Below are 25,758 nucleotides of genomic sequence, written 5' to 3'. Positions count from 1 at the left end.
AAAGAATACAATTTCGATATTGCAGTGTTTCTTGCATCTTGGCTTCATTTCCTATTATGAAATAATCTAATAAAAGTTAGACTGAACGTCACGATATATACAACGGATCAGGGCCTAGCGCTCACATTTATTACTGAACACAATTACTTAATTGATTCAGCGAGAAATGCTTGAGTGGACGAGACTCGAGTCTTTAGGTTCTCTTAATTAAATCAAATAAGGTCCCCGCGTCCTAGAAAACGAATATACACTCAAGAGAAATGAGAGATACTTGGTTCCAAAAGAGATGTATTTTTGCCCTCGTGAATGACCTTAACATAAAATAATGTATCAATTTTGTTCGTGGGATTCTTGATTATGTTCAAAATGGATCGGTTGATTTTTATAACTGAATTTGAAGTTCGTATTCAAGGTGAATTTTTCAAGCTATGCGGAACAATTGTTCACATTACCCGAGAGATTGAGCTCGAAAAAGATAAACGTTAGAAGAAAATCGAGGCTACACCAGGTAAGAAATTTTCACTGTTCACTGACTACGTTCACTGACTACAGAACGTAGGTTCTGTAGTCACCTATATTTCTCCACAGATCAAAACGCATTGATCATCATGAGCCAGTTAGGAGCGGCAAAGCTGCGTATCACCGCCGCATGCGCTCTATGTTCATGTGAGCAAGAAATTGTGTCAATATTTAGACAATATGCCCCATTAATTTTAATGAGGGTAGAGACGAACATACTATTTCTGAACTCAGATCTACCATATTTTTCTCGTTGATCGTCGACCATAAGCGAATTGCCACTAATAATTGAAGCTAACACAGACAAATTTCTTGGCCATTTCAGTGGTCGCATCCGCATTGAAGATTGAAGATCTGCCTTAATGTTTAAGGCGAGTAGAACATTAAAATTAAATCAGGAACTTGTTAATAATGCTTTCATTTAATGATAGAACTTACAGGTAAAAACAAGTAAAATTGATCCAAAAAATGAGAAGTCTATTGGACAGGAGGCTGGCTTAATCGTCATGGCTGAAAACGCAATTGCAATGTTAGTGATCACTGCACACCAAGACGATTCATCATCAAATTTGATTGCATATAATGATTAAAACAATTCGAATATACTCGTGCATCGAAATTGTATACCTGCACTGATCGGCATAACTTAACCATTGAATATACTGGAATAATCTAAATCGAACACCAAGATCACTCATCGATGTCAAGATAATCGATTTTCTAATCGAGATCGGAAAATTTTCACCAAGGTGATAAAGTTTGACAGGCAAGTGCAGAACGCGGCCAGTAACACGACAATATGAGAATATATGTACTATATTACAATGTTTGAAGAAACACACGATAATAACATTATATTACGCAAGAATAAATAATAGTCTATATGAAGGAAATGATGTATATGCGGGGCTAGAAGCTCAAAACAACATAAAATTCACGTGGCTGCCAAAAATTGATTCTAATCAACTATTTACGCGTTGTACTCAACAAATGTGGATGATATTCTCATTGTATAATGGCATCAGTAAGGTAGACAAGTATGAATAGGACTTGAATTGCTAAATCATCTTCATTGATTTGCCTGTAGAAATCGTTAAATATCTCCCTAGTATTTTTGAAAAAAATCGTGAATAATAGAATAGATCGAGTTCTTTGGTAAAAAACATAAAAAATGTTTTACAAATGTAATAGGCACCGTACACCTAACACCGAACCATGACGACTTCGGTCTTGCCATGGGTTAATTTAGGTACATTTTACCATCTTGCACTGGACGTTTTTGAGTGCAGCTATCAGCTCCTCAACCTGCTCCAGACTGAGCTCTGCAAAAATATTCTCGCCGGCGCCGAGATTACAAGAATTTCCTGCAGATGAGGGAAATTCACTTGCATTTGAGGAGGACGTTGTCGAAGGATGGGATGTAGTTCCTGTAGGAGGTCCTGTAGAGGATGAGGTCGTGCGCAGGACGAGGTTCAGGAGCGGCTCCTGCAGTGTTGCCACGCTGCTGCTTGCCACCGCGAGCTGTCACATCACGTTTACAGTGATAGAAAGTTAGAATATACTTTTGATAAAGATATTAAATGAATTACCATAAGAATTACTTTTTAAAGATAACACTTCCAAAGAATCCAGTGTCTCCAATCTTACAGATGTACAATGAATTTCTCATTTAATTTTCGAATATAAAAAAATTAATTTTTAAATTTTTTAATATATCAATTTTTTTTAATATATAATTTTTTTCACAATTATATATCCTTTTAATTGATTCATGCATTGCCTCTAACTTCACACAAGTGTGCGAAATTTCAAATCAATTAGACAGGCAAAAGTTTGTCAAATATCAGTTATAAGATTTGTAGCTGACAAAATTACTTTTTAAATTTTTTTAATATTGAAACTTTTTTTTTTAATTTAAAATCATTTATTTTGATATTTGATTCATGTATTGTCTCCAACTTTACACAAGTGTGCAAAATTTCAGATCGATAGGATACGTAGAAGTATATTAAATTTCGATTATAAGATTTGTAGCAGACAAACAACAAGAAGTGAAGTTAAAGAGAAGTGTTGTAAAAAATGAAATGTAAACAACCTGTGTTCGTGACAACCTATAAACTGTAAACAACCTATTTCATGCGATTTTTTGTGAAGTCTACGCTCATTCTTGAGATTAACTAAGTGTAGAGGTAACTAAGTCTCGCCTGAAAATCGTCTTACATCGAAATTATACATAATGAGTTGGGAGTAATTGGTGCGATAATTCTCAATTTGCTTCTTTGGAAGCTGCAACTAATTTTTTGAAGAATCAAAGTTAAAAGTATAGATGATTTTTCCTGGTCCCTTGCTTACTGGGAGCTGGAGAGCTGCTCATCTGACAGTGCAATCGGGATAAACTTCGGCCATATTTGCCGACAAGAAGTAGATCCATCATAAAAGCGGGAGTAACTGATAGTACTAATGATACTAACGCAGTAACTGACAGTAACGCAGTAACTGACAGTAACGCAGTAACTGACAGTAACGCAGTAACTGACAGTAACGCAGTAACTGACAGTAAAGCAATACCTTGACGTTCCAGTCAAAGTCCAGCAGGCAGGGCAGAGGCGCCAGCGCGCGACGCACGAGCACCTCGCGCACGGCGGCCTGACGCTCCCTGGTCGCCGCGTACAGAGCCGACCCTCCTGTGAACCCCGACCCCTGCACCAGCGCCGTGCACTGCACAGCAGCACGATCATGGTGGCGTTAATATTGATTATAGGGCTTTAGTTATTTGTGTGTAGACGGGACTCTCGGTCCCAGACCTGTATTTACGAATAGCATTACCGACGGTTATTATAACCATAAGCAAAGTGTTTAACTTTTTCAATAATTGGTAACAAATTGCAAGTAGTCAATTATGAGGTTAACGTTATCTTCGAAAATTGGGCGTAGAAATTGTATACCAGCATATGAAACTATAAGCCTACGTACCTGCTCCAGCGTGAGTTTGTTCTCGATGATGCGACAAGCAACATTTTGGAGGAACTTGCGGCACTCGAGCAATCGTTGTGACTCCTCTTGAGGGGGCGGGAGGGGGGCGAAACTGCCCCCCAGAGTTTCATCCTGTCCTCCGTAACACAACTGCTCCACACACTCACGAGCAAGCTGAACGAACGAAAAAAATATAAAAACTAATTCTTATTAACATAATCGAACATCAACTCATCACAACCATTTATTAGTTAAACACTGCTTTTTTATGTATATCTAAAAAGATTTTTCACGAAATTATTTCACATTTAGGAGGAAGAAACCTCAATGCAAATAAATTTCATGTAATCGTATAACGATTTTCGTGTTAAGCTCAGGTCAACAATGGTTTCTTTGCTGCGCTGCGGCTAACGTGGTATAAACGACGGAGAACAATCTACGTGCAGCGCAGAGCTGGGCAGCGCTACTTTGAAATGTAGCGGCGCTACCGCTACCGCTACCGCTAGAGTAAAATTTACCGCTACCGCTAGAGTAAAATTATTGCAACTTTATTGCAATTAACCTAACCGAACTAGTACGGGTTAGATACAGTAAATAAAAGTTAGTTATTTTTATGTTTTACCTTCCCAACATGGATGTGTACTTTAATCTACCAATCTAAAAAATTACCCACATTTACTTATAAAAAATAAGTCTTTTAATTGTATATATATGTTGATTATTTTTGAGACTGGTAGATCCATGTAGGGAAGGTGAAACGTAAAAATAACTAAGCAAACTGAAACATGAAAAATACCTGTAAGTGGGAACTGGTAACAACTTAATAAGTAGCAACTAACATGTTGACACTAGTAACAGGCTGAGGTTGACAACATTATACCGAAATCTTTCGTACAGTTTTATTCTGTAATTTAAATTATGAATGTATCATGCTGGTTTTTAAATAATATTTAATACTATTAATTAAAATCTAAAGGCTTTATATAAAAATGGAGCGGTAACGCAGTAGCGGCAAAACCTTGTATCGCTACTTGAATATGTAGCGGACGCTACCGCTACCGCTACATTGCCTTAAATGTAGCGCGCTACTGCCCACCTTTGGTGCAGCGTATCTATCCCTCTGAATCTTGCAAGTAGTTGTTTCAAAACATGTCTATGGCATTAAATAGACTACCTATATTTTATAGCGTTCCGGCTTTTTGCAAAACGTTGGTCGCGTATCTTCTGTTCGTAAAGCATTACTCGAAGCTAAAGTTGAACGTAAGCTTTCATCAGGTCACTTTCGCTTGAGCCGCCAGAACGGGTGATGCTGGACGCGGTCACCGTGTGATGGTCTGGGAATACAAGCCCCTAGGTCCAGCACCGGCGCTGCTGTCCAGCACTGATTCCTAAACAAGTTCTCGTAACAAAGTCGCCCCTGTCGATGACAATGGACGGGTGCCGCTACTGGCTGGTGATTCCGGAGGAACAGCCTCAATGATGCAGCCATAGTCTAGACTCTAAGTGGCCTTACGAATCTCAGACCAGCGTGGCAGGAGACTGTAACTTTGTGGTGAACTTTGGATCAAATCAAGTTCTAGCGTGTCCGTCACCAGTAAAATGCTTCACGCTAGCTTCTTATTCGTGTACTTCGTCTACGTGAGAAACTTACAACCTTCGTGTGGCCTGCTACTTCAACCAACGTGTAGCTGCGTCAACGGCTGGGCTCAGTCGAGCAATATTTACTTGTTCATAAATAACTTAGAATTCGGCCAGTGGTTACTGTAAATTATTTCAATTGCAATTTCTGAGCAACTAGATATTTTCACTCAAATGAATGTTAGTCATTTTAGTCACACTTCGGATCCTTTTTAAGACTTCAACTTTTACGATCATTACGATGGCTAGCTAGTTATGTGTTGCACAGCTTCCCCTCAACAATGTACCTAATTGCCTCCAGTTAAAATATTATTTCACGAACTAATCGGCTATGATCATAAAGCGTACGAAAAATGTTTAATCATGGCTACTCTAGTTACGTATGTTATATTAATAGGCAATTAATCAGCTGCAAAGAAAAAAATTCAAGATCTCAACCACGTACTATTCCAGACTTAAAATGAAACACTTTTTCCAAATCTGGCCAAATAACGACTGACCTGCTCGTGAGAAATGCCGGCAGCCTCCAGCCACTCGAACCTGGGACTTTGCTCACCAGCCTGAACCATCGCGGATCACGGCATTCAAATTACCATTATTAACTAACAAAAATATTAATGTTCGAGGTTCAAAATAAAATAACAAAAATATCAACGTTCGAGGTTCAAAATAAAATAACAAAAATATCAGCGTTCGAGGTTCAAAATAAAATGGTCCGTCGCCAAGCGCTAAAAGTAAGTTGAGGGAGGAGGAAATTTTTAGTGTCTGGGCATTAAAAATGGCACCAATTTCGATAGGTACATTAATGGTAGAGGAGAAACGCCGAAAATCCAGATTCGATCGCAGAGACTCCCACAAGGAGGTGAAACATCATCATGGAGAATACTTGCGAAATTTGAAAAACATTCACGATTGTGATTATTATTGAATTAAAAAAATATTAATTTTGCACTTTTCTTATTTCGCTTTTTTCATAATGTTCAAAGCTGGTGACTTGAATGCTATACTACAAGCTTGTGAAGGAAGGGAACGCCGAGGCCAGGCGATTTGTTAGATGGAGAGGGTTGTGAGCAATATAAAGAGGGTTGTGAGGGTAACGAGGAGGATTAAGAGGGTTATGAAGAGGTTAGTTAGTTAAGTGGCCACATGTTTACTAGCGCTTCAGCTATTTAGCTATCTCGCACCGAAAGTCAAGATGAACATCACCAAAGAGGTGGAAAGTCTCAATTATCAAAAGTTTCTCTAATGAAAAATTTTTCATTACCCACAAGGGGTGGAAGGTCTCAATTGTCCAGCCCGCTGAAGCTGGCTCGAAAGAAGCAGCGTTAGCATTTCAGAGACGAAGTAACAAGGAGGGACAGGTGAAAAGTAACAGAAACGAAGACACTCGAACAAGAGGTCGCTTACACGGGACGTCGACCGCCCGCACGAGAGACAGAAAAGGGAAATGTAAGGAAATTACCTACATAATAAACCCCACAACTGAGATCTGCAGTCAGACACCGCGAGCTCAGCGGTGGGGCGCTCAAGAACAATCCCCCTAGTGGTTATGAAAGGGTTGATAGGTTATGAAAGACTTCGGGAGTGAGGGGAGGTCAGTCCCTTAGCATTGCCGCGACGAGCAATGCTCCCGTGCAGTCAAGTTGAAATTTACTGGAAATTTTGTTCAATGCGTCAGATTTTCGTGATATTTAACAAAAACCTACCGGAATATCACCTACACTCCTACAGCATACAACATCTTTACAAACGAAACAAAAACAAGTCTAATCGGTACACGTATGCTCATTGATTTACTCCAAATTGCGATGGAAGCGACGCCAGCGTTAGTTAGGTTAATACAAACATGAAGTCAACAATTAAATGTTTAATAAAATTACAGTAAGTCAACAATTCACTGGAAGGATCTTTTTCAATTACCGATAATTGGTTGAGACTACGAGGTTACGTTTAGGGAAGCTCAGTATGTTATAAATGTAAGACTGGAATGTATATTAAAATCACATAATGTATAGCCAATCTAACGGCCAAGTAAAAATAAATATTAAACTCTTTAATAAATAAAGAAAGCGGCATAGAATTCCCCAATATTAATCAAAGATTAGAGAAATTTGATAAATATTCGAGTCGCCAGACACATGCACCTTTTACCGACTTATATATCATTAACTAACAACACCAGCGGCTACACGAATAATCTTTGTCAACAAACAGTGCAGTACGAAATAGCAAGAATAAACATAACTCATTCTAAATGAGGATCATTCAGGCCATGAACACTGAACAGGCAAAGATGGACAGAAGGTTTCAAGAAGTGAACGAAAAAAAACTTTCTCTAAGAACTGAAAAACTGAACGAGAAGTAAAGTGAAGCGATGCTTGAAAAAATGAAAAAGTAAAAAAAAATTGCTGTCCCGTACAGTACGTAAGAAATTGTCTGCAGTACATGAGGAATATTCTGCAGTACGGTACATAAGGTATCCTTTAAGAAGTACTAAAAGCTTAGCCCGATTGAGAAGCTCGCTTCAGCCAAGCACATTTAAAAGAAAGCCATTGAAACTCTTGTCAAGGCAGATTTCCACAGTAGCAGAATCTTCAAATTTACAGAACAGAAATTACCTTAAGGTTTGAATATACTACTTTCAAGTGTAAATAGTTCCGTTCAGATAATGTCCGAGGGAAATGCTCTTGTATATAATCACAAGCAAGTTGATTACGTGCAAATATCACATGATAAATTACTCGTGTAGGAGCGTAGTAGAGAATCAAGTTTATAAAATTGTGACCATTCTTTCGAATGAGGGGGAATCATGATAAAAAACACAATAAAGTAGCAATCTACCACCAAGAATCTATGTTAAAATTTTCGGCACACTCAATCTTGAAAACATTTTTGGAGGCGGTAACACGCTTACTGCGGCATGCTAAATTGGGTACCATGACAAAAAATCTGAGATCCAAAAGCCAATGGAATATTAAGAGAGAAAGAACTACTTGACGATGGGTAAGAAAGAAGACACTGTCACGGTGCATTACTGTGCGAGGAATCGACAGACTAACATATTCTGCTTACCTATATCAATGGCTACTTTAAACGAACATATAGGTTATGTGGAATGGTTTGATTAAAATATTGCTTTCGTATTTGGCATTGATTGGAATGATTATAGCAATCGCCTAAGACTTCATAAAATATCTACAACGGAAGCACATATTCCTCATATAAAGACCGAATGCAAAATAAAATGGACGGACCCGATAATAATAAGTTTTTTTGAAGTTGTATTCACTAGCACGATTTAAAACATCATGGATATACAACTGGACGGGATTTTTCATTAAGAAGCATTAAACTCAACTGGAAGGCCACACCAAACTACAAGTTAACAGGTTAACACATCAATCGTCTGGAGTTAGATAAAAATGATCCAATACTGAATACACAAGGACACGACAACAGATTCTCATCGCCATCAAATGCGCTGGTCAATTACAATCTGGAATCACGACCTCACCACAAAAAAACAGTAATTAGTAAGCGATAAGATGGACAACCTATTTAATCCAGCCCTGGTAACCAGAAACTTATGAAAATCAACAAACTTAGCAACGTGAACATTTGACAAGGCAATCCATAAACGGGAAGGCTCCAACGCGTGTGACGCTGGCAGTAGCACCGACGACTTGGCTTCACCGTTTGCACCTGCAAAAAGTTCTGGATGTTAATGGCTGATGATGAAATAGAATAAGAGTACAGAGAAGAACTGACCTGCATTGAGTTTAGTACACGCATGAAGCTGGAAAATAACCAAAAGAGTCACCAACAGTAAAAGAGTTTAGCGAAATTTGTGAAAAGGAAATCAAGATAAAGGAGGTACTGGTGTATCAGGGTGAGTCACAGGTAAGGACGAGGACTGATACATCTGAGTGAATAAGAGGTGAATCAGAGACAGGAATATGAGGGATAGAAAGAGATGGGGACGAGGGTACGAGAATGATGTTTACCGAGAGGTAGAGACGTGAACCAGGACATATCAAGAACCAGACCTGCGATGACCAGCAATTGTTAGCATAAAATCAACGCCAGTGAGACCAGAGAAATATTTACCAAACAGCCGCAGTGCAGGGTCAGAGTGCGACTAAATTTTGAATAGCAGGCGGCCAAGTCTAAGGACAAAGAAAATAAAGCTGAATGACTAAACTAATAATGGTTTAATGCGAAATATTCATTTTACAAACTTTAACATTCAATTAGTATAAATAGCTTCAGATATCTGACAAAATAAACGCTTGGTCCACCTGCGTTACTTGCAAATATTTGCCATAAATAACAACTCAAAGTATCGGTATGGTTGAAGACTTGTATACATTTATCAACATGTCATGGAATGCAATCGCTCATAATTAAGGTAACAACACAATTAAACCGAACTCTCTAAAGCCTCATTCGAAGCGTAAATAATGGCAGCAGACTGGCAAATGATTGTTGAATGAATATATAAGTCACATTTTCAGTTCAGTGGAATTGTCGAGAGTAGACTGACTTTGGTCTCTGAGGCATGGCGTTGGACGGCTGGGTGGCGCCGGGTGCCTGCAGCAGGTGAGGTGAGGCGTCCATGACACGCGACAGGAGGTTGTCGATGTACTCCTCCAGATCGCGGCCATGACGAGCTTGTCGCTCCAGCAGCGACTGCAGCGTCAGGATCTGCTCCATCAGGTCCTGCTCAGTTGCCGTGCACACATTGGAATTAAAGAGTAAACATGGAGGGCAATAAAGTGGTGATGAATCTAAGTTCATATAAACAAAGAGGGCTATGAAATTCTGATGAATCAGAGATCATTTAAATAGTGAGCAACTGTTTAAGTGCAGACGTGATACAAGTAGGATATGTGCAGCCGTGATCTCCCGAGTCGCTTGGCAACAGGTCAGGTGTTGACGCTGTTCTAAGCTACTATCTGGTTTAGTCTAGTCACACCTCAATTATATAAACAGGTAAACTAGTGTACCTATAGTAATAACCTTAATATGAATTAAATAATTTGCATTGAAAAGCTACCTCCCATCTCATTTGATTAGAATCTGTAAAACTCGCTAGAGAACAAAGACCAAAGGAAACGCAGGGCCGTTGGTGTCTGAGCCATATTGCTATGGGAAGTTATTTTAACATCTTACCAGCACAACTTAGAGCACGCGTGATCGCATTTCCTATTACCGACATAATTCACTGCCACGGCAGCGATGATACCTAACATCACAATCAGCAGGTTGCTGCACTCACTTCTCTACTCTTGCCGGCAAACTTGTTGTGTATGTCCTGCGAGAGCCGCGAGTGTGGGTTGGTGGCTGGCGCGTTGGGCAGTTTGTCGTTGCCACCTTCCACCACCCTGCCTTCTTCCTCCACGCGGCTGTTCGATCCTGCACTCACAAACATCACACTTATTACCGCAATAACAGAACACTGCAATGACCATCATCAATCATCCCTGCTCATGGCCTAATTACATGACTATCATCCGCCCCTATACTACATTCATTTTACAGAGATATATCTGTACGTCATCTCGGACAGTTGAATATCTAATAATGCAAAAATCAACACAAATTTAATTAATGCAGCTGGTCGAAGATATGCAGACCTCTAGAGAAAAGCCTGTTCTTGAGCCCCTTCCTCTTCTGCTTCTTGGCGGTCTCGCTGCTGTCCTCGAATGTCGGGAGCTTGGCGGAGCGGTCCAGCGTGAGGGCCTTCACCTCCGGGAAGCGCGTCCCCCCACCTGAGGAGGAAAGGTGCAATCACGGCTAGATCAGGGCTCTCATTTATCATAATACGTATTGAATAATTATCCTCAATACTATTTCATTTCAATAATAATCACCAGTTGTGTCCCCGTGTCATAAAATCACAAAAAAACTATATAGCTAATAATTTACGTAGCAAAGATGCTAAATGTAAAGTAGAGTGTATCAGAGGCAGCGTTTCTACGTTTCGGAGTCCAGACCTGAGTTCTTATGATGATAACTGCGACAAGAACAATCATACTACGATCACAATCGCGACGAGAACAATCGTATTAAGATGATAACAGTCACAAAAAAGATCGTATCATAATAAGATATACAAGAACAGTGTTATGAAGAAGACTAAACGCCAGGCTAGACAAGTCAGAGGACGGACCGGCGAGGTGGTCGGCAGGAGAGAGCTGCGGCTGTAGGTCGTGCAGGCTCGACGCGCACGAGTTGTTCAGGGACGATCGTGACGAACCGCCGCCCGCCCCCGCTGCACTCAGACGCTCCAGGCTTCCCACCGCTGAAATACAATCGTTTACTCTCAGCTTTGCTCCAGTTATTGTGTTGTTTACGTAATACATGATTGTTTATGTTGCGACTGAAATACATGTTTTTTTGGGTTGTGATTGTAAACGTGATTATTAAAATACATGATTCTTTCAAATTCAATCCCAGGCCGCTCGTACGTGACAGCGAAGCTGGGCACACGCACTTGCTCTATTCCCAGCATGTTAGGGGCTGATTTGAAGAAGAGCTCTCCGTGGTCATCAACGGAGTAGGATAGAACCCGTAATATAAGCAGTCGTAATTAACTTCATCTACGGCAGTAGACAACCATACCTCGTGTCTGCACTATTGTATCTTGAGCTTCAACACAATCAGTTTAGTATCACATGGAGATATTTCTGATTTAACATAAAAAAGCAGGTTGAAAAAAATAATCCGTGACGGACGATGATGGAGTCAAATACAAATGAATTGATAAATATACTTCTCATAGCTTGATTTACGGCTTTGTTACTTTACTCCAAGATATAGCCTAGCATTGCGTAATTTCATAAATATCTCATCCCGAGAAAATGCTCATGGAAGAAGAGTAAGCGATAACAACAGCTTTATACAATACATGCGTTATAGAAAATAGGGGGGCGGCCACGGCAAAGTAGCAGAGCGCATCATCCTTGCGTTCAAAGGTACATGCGGATATATACAGCCCATAAGAAAGATTAAAAACGTACTACGTCTCATATTATTGGCTTTCGTGTTCAAGCACTTGAACCAATTCTCAATGAACGACTTGCTGGAACTCCTATCTTCTGGAATGAAGAATTGGGATCACATCAGTTACTTTCATGGTAAATTAGAGACAGAGGAATAATACTAATAGTGACTCTGTTCTTACAGAATGTCTGCTTTTTAGAAAAAAAAATTATGGTCCTATAAACTGTAATTTTGGCCTAGTAGGTATGTTTCTAATTGATTTTATTTGTAAATTCACTAATCTAAGAAAGAAAAATTTCCGCGATACAGCGCGAAAAAACACATGCAATAACCGAACGGAAAAGCTAGGAAATAATTTCAGGTCTGACGCTATCATTAGCATGCAATAAACGGGAGAAAATTCTGGTAGAGAGACGGCGGTCACAACACCAGCAAAAGAGTGACAACACATAACAAATATTACAGCGAAGCATCGGACAAGAACGAGGCATTACTGCCCTACAAGATGACGAACATGTATAGGTATCTAGACTTCGCATGGACAGTTCAAGAAAATTGCAAAGCGAGATTTCTCTAGGTAACATTTTTACAAGCAGAGTGAGCAGAATAGTTGACTTTTTTGACAAGATGCAACTAATGAGGAGAAATTACTTCGAAAATCATAAAAATTATATTTAATTATATGAATTTAAAGCTCGAACTTAATTCAACAGCGGGTCGTAAGCACGCTGAAAATGACCTACGTCTAGAAGGAATAAAATACACTAGATTGTGCGAATTTCAAATATACGGAAGGTACCGTAGAGGAACAAGGAGAGCATTGAACAAAAAAGGCGCGCCACTGACACAGGCTATGTACGCTCACTAAGACACAAAGACCGCAATAACAAGCAAATGACGTTGAAAAAACGTTGATCACGAGTAGATTTGGTTGAAACAATCTGTAGTCAACGTTGTTTCAACGTCAGATGTCTGGTGGGCCGCCACTATAGGCTGGTAAAACCGACAGCAGCCAAGAGTGCGGTTGAATGGCAAGTGAAGTCAAGATCAATGTGAGAATTAAAGAGTATAAAAGGACGGTAAAAACATATTCTCTACTCGATGCTCTAAATGAAAGCAAGGCAAAAGTAAATCAAATGAGCCGAATATAAGTCAAGTTATTTACAGTTTGTACAGATTCATTACTCACTGCTTCGTTTGCCACAGAGTTTCCTCTCCCACTCGTCTTCTAACGGTTGCGAGGAGCGCTTCTCTTTAACCGAGCCCCCGCGCACCATATCACCGCTGCGACCACCAAGACCTCCTCCCCCAGTACCGTCCCCGTCGTCCTTCATGGAGCACAGGGACCCCGTGGCTCCACTGGCAGCGCCCCGAGAACTGACACCGCTGTGGGTGGAGGGGGGGCTGTCGTGCAGTTCAAAGTAAGGCTTACTGCTGTAAGAGGGAGTGCCCATGCGCGGGAACATCTCCGACTGGGCGGTTGTAATGACACTTCCAGAGCTGGAGCGACTGATCTCGAACGTCGAGGGGTTGGAAGAATCAGGGCGCTGCAGGCCAGCGAGGGCTGGGACGCTGGAGCGACGGCGAGCTGCTTCAGCGGATCTGGCCGAGACTTGTACATCATCTTTGATCTCTGGAGCTTCTTCCTGACGCTTAGAGAGATCCACCTTGGTCGAGCGCTGCGTTGGGATGGGAGGAGCCCGGGATTTCTTTACATTGCGCTCAAATTGACCATTAGATGTGCGCTCAAATTGAGCATTTGATGTAAGAGATGAGCTTACAGCGGCAGGACCTTCTGCTGCTCTGGCGTGCGATTCTGTAGCTGATTTAGTTGCTGCGTTGGATCGGTCATCTGTCTCATTCTCCTCGAACGGGTTCTTCGGAGTAGCAGCCACAGTGAACGGGTTATTGGTTTCTTCATCGTCTTCATCAAACGGATTCTTAGGAGGTTCCTCGTCAAATGGATTAGCCGGAAGTACTGCACTTTTTGGCGCTTCCTTTGCCACTGTAGTTTGGACATCGAAGGGATTGTAGGCCAGCGGCTGCGCAGTGGGCACATCCTCATTTGTTGCATTAGCAACGTCATCATAGGCGCTGATTTTTCTTTGCTTCGGCTTGGGCGGCGGCAGCTCAATGGGCGTGAGGTTGGCAAAGTTGAGGCTCAGTGAATAAGGTTCAGGAGACGGAGGGGGTGATGGTTCTTCTTGCACTGAGGCGGCCACCGGTACTTGAGGCTCGGTGGGGACCTGCACTGGTGGAGGTCTGGCAGCAACAAGACGGCGTTTGGATCGAGTCAGCGCCGTGTTGGGGAGTCTGTTGCGGGTGAAGGGAGACGGCGGGCACGGCTCGGTGGGGGAGGAAGCGGTCGGTGCAAGCGGGCTAAATTGTTGTTGCTCTGAGGCAGCAGACGAGCTTTGCGCAACCTCATCCTCCCTATCATCCTGATCTGCAGGGTACAAGAAAGTAGCCACTCTTGTCAGCGCTCATTGCAATGGTGCACTGAACGTCTTCGTCAGATACGCTGATTACGTAAATAATAAGCCTCCAAGAAACGAATGCTAGAATGAGAGTCACGCCCTTGAAACGAAGGAACAATCCAAGCGTGCGAGAAAGGCTGGTGATAATTCAGCAACGCCGCGCCATCATGACACACAAACGCCTGCATTCTTTGAGCCCCTCATTGAAAAAAGCCCACGACCTGCACTCCAATTTTGCTACAAGGTCGCGCTCCACCCGATCGTTTCAATGCATAAGTGTTAGTACCATTTTAACACATATAGCTAAAGCTAACCTCTCATGTTTATTGAAGTAAGACATAAAGAGTAAAGTTTATTCAAATAGCAGCTGCAGCCTGACATAAAACTCCTTAAGTAGTAGTAAGTTAGTCTATGCATGGGCGGTCAGGACAAGGTACATAAACAGGTAGTCAAGCTGAGCACCACACGGTGGTGAAATAAAAATAAGGCAGGAGCACACAAGACTTTAAACATTCCTACAACAATCAATACCATACAAAGACACATCTGGATGTTTATCGAAAATTTTACCTTTCATCACTTTTCGGTCTTTCATTTTCAACAAGTTGTCTTACAGTTGCCACCCGTAGCCAGATGAAACCTTTCAATATTCTAGCGTCAAATTTACAATAAAAAGTTGATCACTTCACAGTCAGTCACACTAGTTGGTTTGTTAACAATGCAATGCGAACACAACTGAGCAACTCGGAGCAAAAAAAATTGAAAATGACGTTATTTGGCTCAACTGCAATGCCAGGGAAGCCGACAAAGGAAAGTGCATAGTGAACCAACAGATTTAACATTGTTTCCCGTGCAGATACACCAGTGTAGTTGAGTGGCACCGAGTGGTAGCGCGATTCACACAACAAAAACCAGTCGGATGAACATAATACCGTGTAGAGGTTAGTAAAGCAGTCAGCCACACGAGCAACACACGGTAACGCGCGAGAGCTTTCATCTCGTGTGGCATTACTGCGAGTGCAACACGTGGCTTAATTAGCAGGTAAGTCAGATTGCTGGTCATGTTATTGTGCTAGGTCATGTTAACGTCAGGTCAATGGGCACACATGCAGTTGCGTTATTAATGCGGGATTATTTAGAATTATACTACGCCGATAGGTAAACATCGCGCAACATTTTCGAGAGGGATACGTACTTGTACGGGTGAACCGAGAGCTTAATTCTTTGAATGCATCTGATTGATCGTAACGATTCCATTATCAGAATCACCTCCAACACGAAATATTCTTCGTAATCAAGAACGTTAAAAACTCCATACAAACACGGAAACAAAAACGAATTACGTCAAACAAACAGTCGAAACGACGCAGTTTTGAACCGCTTAGACGCGTAACTGGCCATGAAAACGAGAAGCATATTAGGATGACAACGAGAAGAGGTTATACAGTAAACAGCGGACGACCAAGACGATATATCTAGCGCAACGAAATCGCAACGATAAAATTTAATGCAATCAAGTTGGAAATCCTACAACAAACCATGAATGAAACGGTTAAAAATACATTAAGTACTTTCTTATATTTATCAACATAGAATATTTAGAAAACAAGTGCATAATTTATCTATGCAAGAAATGATAATGTGAGATAACCGTGAGTATTCATCGATAGTGAGTTGCTCTGCAACTTCACTAACTCCAAGACATTTATTCACGCTAATTTCCTCATTATGCCGATAATTTAGACAAGAATGTGTGTTTCGAGCAATTCTAGAGTACCTGATAGTTTGGTAGCTTGGATGGATCCCAATTTAGGCCGCCCATGTACATTAGGCGGATTGGGTGTACAATAACATCAGTTATATTTTTCATTCCCGTAGCATGGCTGTTTGGTCTCACGAGAACGCTTGCTTAGCCTCATTGTTCAGAGAAGTGCCGTTAAAAAAGTCCGCTAATTTCATCGGTGCCAAGAATAATATAAAAAATAACCGATGCCTACCGTAGAAATTTCGCCTAATGTTTCCGCAAAAACTATTGCTTGTGAAACTAGACAAAAGAATAACAAGTTTCTACCCACCTGAATAAAGAAATAAAAAGTTATTTCTTTAGAAAATTATCAATACGTAGGAAATAATGGCGCCGAAACTGAAGGCATATATTATAGTTGTATATATATTTATTCCACGCAAGCAATTACTACGGCATGTTTTCATGTGCTTTTACAGCGTATTTTTTATGCCAACCAATGTGCTAGTTTCAAATGAGACCATCGCGTTTACATCTCACAAACAAGGTCCCTAATTAGCATTCAACTTCCTACCTAGATAGTCTGGAGCCTTGCTTGTGACCAGCCTAAGCCACTAACTTCCTTGTGATTAATCTAACCACCTTTGTGAACGATACTTCCGTCCGATCAAGCAACTCTTTCACAACCATTTATCTTCATAAGTTGCAGTAGAGAAGCATCAAGTTTATTCGGACACGATCAGTAAGTATGAGCAAGTAGGCGGGGGCATCATTAAGTTCATTCCCAACCCATTAACTAAGAAGTCCATAAACATTAGCATAAGAGTATCACCCCCCAAGCCGGAGCACGCAAATGAACAAAATATAACTCAGTACATACTCACAGCAGTGAGTGATAGAGAGCGCATTTTCTCGTCGACAAAAACTTGAGGTCACGGACAGACAGACAGACAGACAGACGGACATGACGAGCACAATAGTGCATTTTATCCATAAATGAGAAAATGCGCTAACAAGAGCAGCGTCCCAGACCCACCTTGCATTTGGCGCGTGGCGCCGTACCGCGACACTGGTGACGTCTCTATGCCGCTGTAGCTCGCACCCGCCAAGCTGTCCTCGTCTGCAAATTGCATTCAGTTTTATTCACTGAAAACTAATTCAAGTTATAAATACCAGAACTTATAGAGACGTCAACAAAGGGAATTGGCTCGTGTTTTAATCACTAAATACTACCTCGAGTTTTGATCACCGAAAATTGCCTAGAGTTTTACTGTACAAAATCGCCTTAGCTTCAACCAGAGAAAAAGCCGCTAGTTTTGTTTACTCAAATTACCTCGCGTTGACACCCCTGGAAATTGTCCCGATTTTCAAAGTTAAAAATCGTATAAAAGGAGCATTCATTCTCACTTCTGTGCAATAAACCAATTAGAATTTTATATTAGGTAATGCGAATGAGTTTTTTCTAGAGTGAAATACTGTGACGATACCAGCAAGGTCGACCATGCATCGCGATTGTTGAAATTTCACACGAGAAAACTTGTAGAAAAAAGTCATTATTATCGAAAAAAGTCAGATGCGTCTTTGAGACGTTTTCAGACAACAGTAACAAAATACGACAAAACACACATTCCCCACAAATTATGGTGGAATATATATATAAGAGCGCTGTAAATGAACTGGGCGAGAATACGATAATGCAAAAGGTTGTAAGCTGCATGCATGTGGCACGCCAAACTTGATCGTGAACACTCACCGCAGCTCGTCGCCCTCCAGTCCACTTGTATCCAAGATACGCTACATCAAGCGATAACATCGGTACATGACGCTAACAACAAGGGGTGGTATAGTGCACACAGAATAGGATGGCATCAACATCAAGAGATGACATGATAAACAGAATTTAATGGCAATCAAGAAGAAACTAATTGCCGTAAAAACAATATATTTGTCATCAAGAATGTCACAGAACATTCAAATTGCGAGCGACACTAGCAGGTCAGACGAGAAGAGTATCAAGTGTAGAGCAACAGGAAGGAAGATACTTGAGCAGAATATCGTTCATACGAGAGCAGAGATCGATAGCTGCACGGGAGAGACACAGTCCTGCTAACACAATAACAGAACCTACAACTAAGTCCCGCAGTCAGAGGGTGGAGCGCTCCAAGCAAGTAACCATCAAAGCTTGCTGCCAATTGCAGCTTGTGGTAGCTAGCTTGGCACCGTCCAGAGATAATTCGGATTAAATGTTTTCCGGCAAGAGGTCCGAGGTTCTACAATCAAAACTCACTTAAGTAAACGCAGCGGTCAATTTGGGTCAATTAATAAACTAAGCGAACAATTTCTCGTCTTTGATTGGTAGGTTTAGCTAGCAAATCGGTCAGTAATTGAATGACGGAGTTACAAACTCGTAACTATTTTCATAGTACTGCATGTGAATCAGTAAGAAGTAGCTAGGCTCACCAGGCAGTCGGGGCAGATGTCGGCTGGAGGTGCGGGACGCGGTGCTGTATGGGCTGCTGTTCACGGTGCTGCCCACTTTAACGTCATCGAACTGGACAACACGCGTGCACACGAACACGTTATTGAGACTCGTGCAAAATAACAATAGTAAATGCCAGATCCAAACACGCGCATGCAATTATGACTACAAACTTCTCGTGAAGTGAAAGTAGCCATAAAATGGATGTTGGATAAAATAAGCATGCTTCCAACGTTACGTGGATCACACGTATTATAAAGGCTTAGTGACTAACAGGACATATAAGATCCGATCACGTACACAACGTGTACGTTGCACAACGCGCAAATTAAAAACACCAAAAACTGATGCAATTTATAAAGGTACATTTATCACAAACTTTGATACATGATCAGCGGGTGTGAAGTCAGCCTGGCACTACAAGTTTTAAAATTAGGAACATTGAGAACACTCAGGTCACACCATGCACATAGCACACACTATTATACCTAGTGATGAACAATGTTTAGTTCCGAGCAAAAGTTATTGCTCGCAACCGTTTGACTTAGATTCAGAACTGAATTAATGATTTCAGTGACATATCTATCAGTTAGTAGGAAATATTACGACGATAGGGAGAAAATTCAAATACATATAAATGAATTCACAATTAAGGTGATTGAAAAACAAATGAGCTGTTGGTCTGATTTGTTGAAATTAAACGGTAGGCAAGAGATTAGTTCAGAGGCATACATGCAACACTCACAGCCAAGTGGTCGCCTTACACCAGAACACAGCCATGCATGCAACACTCACAGCCAAGTGGTCGCCTTACAGCAGAACACAGCCATGCATGCAACACTCACAGCCAAGTGGTCGCCTTACAGCAGAACACAGCCATGCATGCAACACTCACAGCCATCTGGTCGCCTTACAGCAGAACACAGCCGTGCATGCAACACTCACAGCCAAGTCGTCATCATCGTCTTCATCAGATATGACGCCGGGGTCCGCCTCCCCAGACCACTGGCGACTGGCCATCAGCTGGGGAGGCAGTGAGTCATCAGACTTGCCGGAACGCTTCTTTTTGGGCACAATTTTGTCCATGCGGTTGCCTGCGAGTAAAGAAAGGCTGAAGAAGCTGCAACTTAAATCCAGTAAGCCAAATTAACAAATCAAAACTAAGCATAAATTGAAGCTTATTGCAATAAAATGATAATATTACTTTCCATTGGTAGATTCTGCTATCATATTGTTCAGTTTTTACTTTAAAATTCAAGCTGTAATGATAACAATGACATCTTAAAGGGGCACATTATCTCTTAATTGAAAAAAGTTGATAGAATTCTCTGCCTGATATCGAGTCCTCCATGCCTCAACTCACTGACAGACTTGGTGAATTTTTTAAGGCTATTTTTGTCCTTATTGCCAATACTGAGGAGACTGCCACCCAGATGCTTCAGTGATGTCAGCGATGACTTGTGCTTCTCTTTCTTTGCAACGTCTAAAAATTCTCCCGACTTTACAATGAAGGCGATTTTAGCTTCAATCTCTCCCCGCTCCTTCTCGGCCTTCTTGCGACTCTTATCAGGCTTGCCTTGCAGCTTATAAGATCTGAAATCAAACAACAACGTGCAGTTTTGATTCTGTAAGACACAATATTTCCAGAATTTCACAAAAGATTATAACCATTAAAATAGCATATCTTTCAGTAAACAATTTTGCTCCAAAACAATCACTAAGAATACTGTATATATTTGTCAACAATAAATATTTATGTAATTGCAAATTAATTATTGATAACTTTGAATGCATGCAAGAAAATATAAAAAATATAAGTAGTAAATAGAGTTGCATCATATAACACATTATTGTAAATAATAAAATCATTTCAATGAACTTCATAACAAATTTACAAAATTGTAATTTGGAAATAGAGAAATTTCTAATTAGAACATAGCTTACTTGGTTCTTGGTCTTTCATAAACATCAAAGTCTGAAAGTGGTAGTGATACTTGGCCAAGAAATTCATCCAGGCCCAGACCATTGCGGTGCAAGACAGTGAGCTGCACTGCAGCAGTGTTGCCTTGAGCAGGTATTTCACTGATGAAGAAAGTTGCAACATGGACAGAAATTAGCATTATTTGTGTAGTCTCACAATGGAGGAGCTTAACTCTAAAATTTTACATTTCTATTGGAATTAAGTTCTTTATTTATGGAACTAAAATGGTGATAACACTGAGTAAAAAGAAAGTTAATTGTAGAATCTTGACTAATATTACAGGATCTATCTAATCTCAGTTCACATTTTTGATATGTTTGCAAATAATTCAACTTTCTGCTTCATCTGACTCCAACAGATGTCAATATAATAATTAGTCAGTTGTCAAGGATACAAAACTGATTAATATTTATTACCTATTTCCTTTATGCACTCAAATTTTTATTGGCATCTCAGAAGTTGATTACATTTTTAGCCTCTTCTAACATTGTTTTTTGCATCCGTCAATTCTAGTCTCATATTATGAGGAGCTCTTGATGGTATGCTAGCATCAAGACTGAATTTGACAAAAAATTTAGAGTTCAGAAAGAAATTGAATGACTAAATTTCTTACAAAAATTTCATCTTGCAAACTTGAAAATGAAAACTTTGGAAGTCAAACCATAATATTGAGTTAGTTCGAGGCAAATGTAGCAAGGATTTTACAGAAAAATGACAGTTGAGCAAAAAAGAAAAAGGTTATAAGAAGCAGAAAATTCATCAAATTAGAGTCTGTATCAAAGCTTAAATATACTTGAAGGTTTATCATAATATTAATAAGCTCTGATTGCTCTGGCTAGCCAATAAGCTATTCATTGATATCATTTATATCTTGTCTACTTTTGAACCTGAGAACATGCCAATCAATATCAACTATACCGGTACCTACCATAAATGCCATTAGATCAATATTTTTCTAACACTGAACAATTAAAAAAATACTATCAAGCCAGGTCATGTTAACCTGGTAGCACTTGGAGACAAAATGAAAATAGACCAAAATTATAAGCCAGAGATTTTCAAGTAGAAGTACATGAAATGAGTAGGTATGCTAGATAAATTAAAGAATTGCTATATGTACATAATGATCTGTAAATTGGGTTATCATGGATCTGACATAGTGACAAAGCAGAGAGTTTTTTAGACTCTCCCTCAAGTTCATTTTTGAGTCCTATAAGTAGACCAGCAAAGTATCAATATCATGGATACCAGCATTATCATACTTAAGAAATTGGTTGAAATCTTGAGTTTTGGTAGAATTAAAAATGAGCTGATTCCAAAAAAAGCTCTGGTTTGCCACTATGATGGATCACAAAGAGACATCACCAATACCAGCCTCTTGTCTCAAAGCTGGGTTTACATCCCAGATATGTATAAATTAATGTTGTTACCATTAGACAGAAAATGTAAAATTTCATCAAGGGTATAGGTATATGGTACCTATATACTCACAGATCACATTCTTCATGCCATTCAACAGGGTCACTAGATTTTTCTTTTATTGATGTCTGGAATCTTTCCTTTCCAAGAGCAATCATCACCAGAGCATCATTGGTATCTGAAAAATGGATTAGTATTTACTTTATAGCTATAAATAACAATTATAAAAACACTGGAATTGGTTTCTAATATTAATTGGTTTTTACTGAAATAATAATTTTTAGCAGAAATGTGGACTGGTTTGTGAACAGAAATGAGTATTTCCAATGGATTCATACTAAATAAGATAAGATATGGTTGGAAAAACTTTGAAAATTTATAAGGAAAATGTTAGAATGATATATAGGTAGATATTTTATATATTAGGAACAAATTATGTATATATCCATTGATTTTTTTAATATAAATTAATACTAATTAATACTAATACTTCTCAATATTAATTATATCTTATCTTCCTATCTGAGTGATAGCAATAATATATTGTTACAAACCATTTTTTCCTTTGATGAGAAGCCCTTTGGCTCGTTGAACTGAAATACAGAGGTATTATTAATGGCCTGTTAAATTTGAGTGTTAATTCTCTCAAAAAGAATTAAACTTGAACAGTATATCACTTGATAGAAAAATTAATAGTTTTATGAATCATTTCTAAGTAGGTACGGACCGTACGGTATATAAATACATGCAAAGACAAATTTTTTTTTTCAAATTTTTTATATAGAAAAATAGTTAGCAAACTTCATACAGACATAACCCAAGTGACCCAACAATAACTTAACTTTAAAACATATCCATACAAGGAAAAATAAATTTCATTTTGCATTGAAAACTACTGAATCAATTAATTATTATTATTAATTACTTATTTACTATTTATTATCAAACTAGAATTTATTCTGCCTCATGTAGTTTTGGTGAACTTATAGTTATACTCAGTATAACTTATAGTGCCATTGTCATATTCATTATTCATATCTATCAGTATCAGTCACTGTGTCACGCACTCACGCTCATAGCTAATCTCATTTCCCTCCCCACCCAGTGCACCCACCATGACCCACGACCACGACGCACGACCCTCCTACAGGCTAGTGAGGCTACAGTCAAAGTTTAAACTAAAATGTTTTTAGTCAGAACAGATAGCCAATAACATCTTTGATGTTATTGAACCTTTGAAAGGAAACCAAATAACCTATAACTGATAGTTTTTAAAAATAAATCTTCGAAAAAATGCCGAAAATTGGGTGGTTCATTTTTGGTACATAATAATTGATTAAAGAAAATAGGTAATTTGTAGCTTTTTCACTTATATTTTTACTCCACTTAAATTTACATGGAATTTTTCTAGATTTTTTTTTCGCTTTTCAGATACATAATTTTCAATACGATCGAAGTAAAAAATTTTTTGTCCACTTACCTAGGTACCTAAATAATGAGGTAAGCGTAAGGAGAGTGACGTAACGGTATTCTAGGCTATTGTTTATTCCAGATTTCGGTTATCTTCTGAAATTGCATAAACTGTGACAACTAATTCTACTCACCCGTCACTTGAACGTGAGTTGGCTGCCACATAATGGTAGAATCGCTTTTTGCTTAGAAATAAAAATTATATTCGTTTTTGCCCATAGATGTGTCACATCAACATTTCAACACCCTTTCATCACCGTCGTCCAATGTCAACTGACAAATATTGGTGTGTGCACTGTGGTGTCTGGTGACATAAGTCATCGCGTTTCCTCCAACGACTATAACTCCAAATCATGAAATACTTTTCTTCCAAAAATTAATAATTAATTTATAAATTTGCGTTCAATAATAGCCTTTTTCTCTTGTATGGGAATGAATACGCAATAATTAATACGGTAATTTGATAAAATTAGGAAAATATTAGCAATGTCTCATTTCGAATTTAGGAGGCAAATGATGGTATTTTCATAGGATTGTGAATCATTTCAAGGCGACTGGTATATATTTAAATGTTGTAAGGAAAAAATACTATTATGTCTTCAAATATTATGCAGAAAATCCTCATGCATGTGAAGTTTACATTTATGTCGCCAGAGGTCTTCTGGCGATCGTGAACTCAGCATGAAAATCTTCATTTCGAACACGCACACTATGTTGTTATCGTAGTGCCTGACTGTGGCTGACCTCGACTAAATGTTGACGTGGAATCGCAACTATAGTTGGCAGTTCAGTGAGAATATCTGTTAATTTGTGCTCTAACTCACTGTGCTTGTTAATGTTCAGTGTATAAACAAGTTTATATTCAAGATAAGTTGTAAAAAAGTTATGAACTAATCCTTTCACGGTTTTGATAAAACAGGGCCAGCCAATCTGTTTCAAAAGTTTAATTGAAGTTTTCGCTTCCAATTCCATTGCTTAGTTAAGGTCAGCCTGCCATCAGGTCGGGACCGTCAGGTCGTCAGGCGGCCCCAGTAACCTAGGTACTCGTTTCATCTTGTAAGCTGTTAGCCTTAGCATGATGTTATATGCATTATGTGTATTAATTCGAAGTCTTCTCATTTGATGAGATAGTGAATTATTATTGATTGTGTGTTATTATTGTTGAATGTTGATTATTGCACAATCTACTACCCAATACCCATCAACTCCTATTGAACTAATTCTTCAGCAGTGATTAGTGATTACAATTTACAAGAGTGGAAAAGTTAAATATTAACTGAAATTTTCTGCCAAAACTTAAGTCTGTGATTATGTTTACAATTTGGTACCAATGATTGAAGATAGTTAATAATCACCTATTATGCCTAGCTAAGCCTACAGCTACTGTGGCCTGTGCTACAGCCTGCAGAATTTTATTTAATTGAAAAAGTATGTTTTTTTTGTATGAGCAAGGTAATTTGATATTTACAAAAATATATTTATTATTATTATTATTATCAGAGAAGATAAGATGCACTACCTAGTACCTACTTATCATTTCACTAAATTGATTGTCATTTACTCTTTTAATATTCTTAAAATGAATTTATTAAATTGTATACCGTCAACCGGGGTTTCTTGGGACGGGTGGGGCCATAGTGGCAAACCAGTGATTTTTTAGAATCAGTTCATTTCTAATTTCCTCATTTACTCAAGATTTTAACAGATTTCTTATGTATGATAATTCTGGTATCCAAGATACTTTACTGGTCTACTTATAGGACTCAAAAATGAACTTGAGGAAGAGTCTAAAAAACTCTCTGCTTTGCCACTATGGGTGGGGCTACTCGGGACGGGCGGGGCTACTCGGGACAGTCCTCCGACATGGCGTAAAACTGTTATAGTAGCAAAACTAATTGGAATATTGCAAAACTAAATATAGTGGCATAAACGTCAACATTTTTCCTATCTATGTAGTATAAAGGAAGTTGAAAAATACTACATTTACTAGCTTTGAAAAATTCCTGAAAAAATGGTGAAAAATGCTATTTGAAAAGTTACTTCTGCTAAGGTC

General features: G+C 39.2%; 2 protein-coding genes across 3 annotated transcripts; both read right to left on the bottom strand.

Annotated features, from left to right (window-relative positions):
- Positions 1–566: 566 nt before the first annotated feature.
- On the bottom strand, positions 567–6,031 carry LOC108680471. Its single transcript, XM_018169293.2, has 4 exons — positions 5,631–6,031; positions 3,493–3,666; positions 3,088–3,237; positions 567–2,040 (listed from the first exon to the last, which is right to left on the bottom strand). Exons 1-4 carry the CDS (start codon positions 5,697–5,699, stop codon positions 1,765–1,767), a joined length of 669 nt encoding a protein of 222 aa, XP_018024782.1. The 5' UTR covers positions 5,700–6,031; the 3' UTR covers positions 567–1,764.
- A 951-nt stretch (positions 6,032–6,982) lies between these two features.
- Positions 6,983–23,989, bottom strand: LOC108680477 (rab11 family-interacting protein 1). Of its 2 annotated transcripts, XM_018169301.2 has the most exons (15): positions 23,840–23,989; positions 22,790–22,828; positions 22,308–22,413; positions 20,780–20,917; positions 20,199–20,428; positions 19,781–19,929; positions 18,817–18,907; positions 17,393–17,476; positions 13,325–14,581; positions 11,303–11,434; positions 10,767–10,901; positions 10,409–10,545; positions 9,674–9,849; positions 9,238–9,296; positions 6,983–8,832 (listed from the first exon to the last, which is right to left on the bottom strand). In XM_018169301.2, exons 1-14 carry the CDS (start codon positions 23,868–23,870, stop codon positions 9,269–9,271), a joined length of 2,733 nt encoding a protein of 910 aa, XP_018024790.1. In that variant the 5' UTR covers positions 23,871–23,989; the 3' UTR covers positions 6,983–8,832; positions 9,238–9,268. The 2 variants fall into 2 exon arrangements, with proteins under 2 accessions (XP_018024790.1, XP_018024791.1); XM_018169302.2 differs by lacking the exon at positions 9,238–9,296.
- Between the last annotated feature and the right edge of the window lie 1,769 nt (positions 23,990–25,758).

Source organism: Hyalella azteca, unplaced genomic scaffold, assembly GCF_000764305.2.
Source record: "Hyalella azteca isolate HAZT.00-mixed unplaced genomic scaffold, Hazt_2.0.2 contig16847, whole genome shotgun sequence".
In the NCBI taxonomy this organism is placed as follows: domain Eukaryota; kingdom Metazoa; phylum Arthropoda; class Malacostraca; order Amphipoda; family Hyalellidae; genus Hyalella; species Hyalella azteca.
This window is presented reverse-complemented; position numbering and strand designations above follow the sequence as displayed.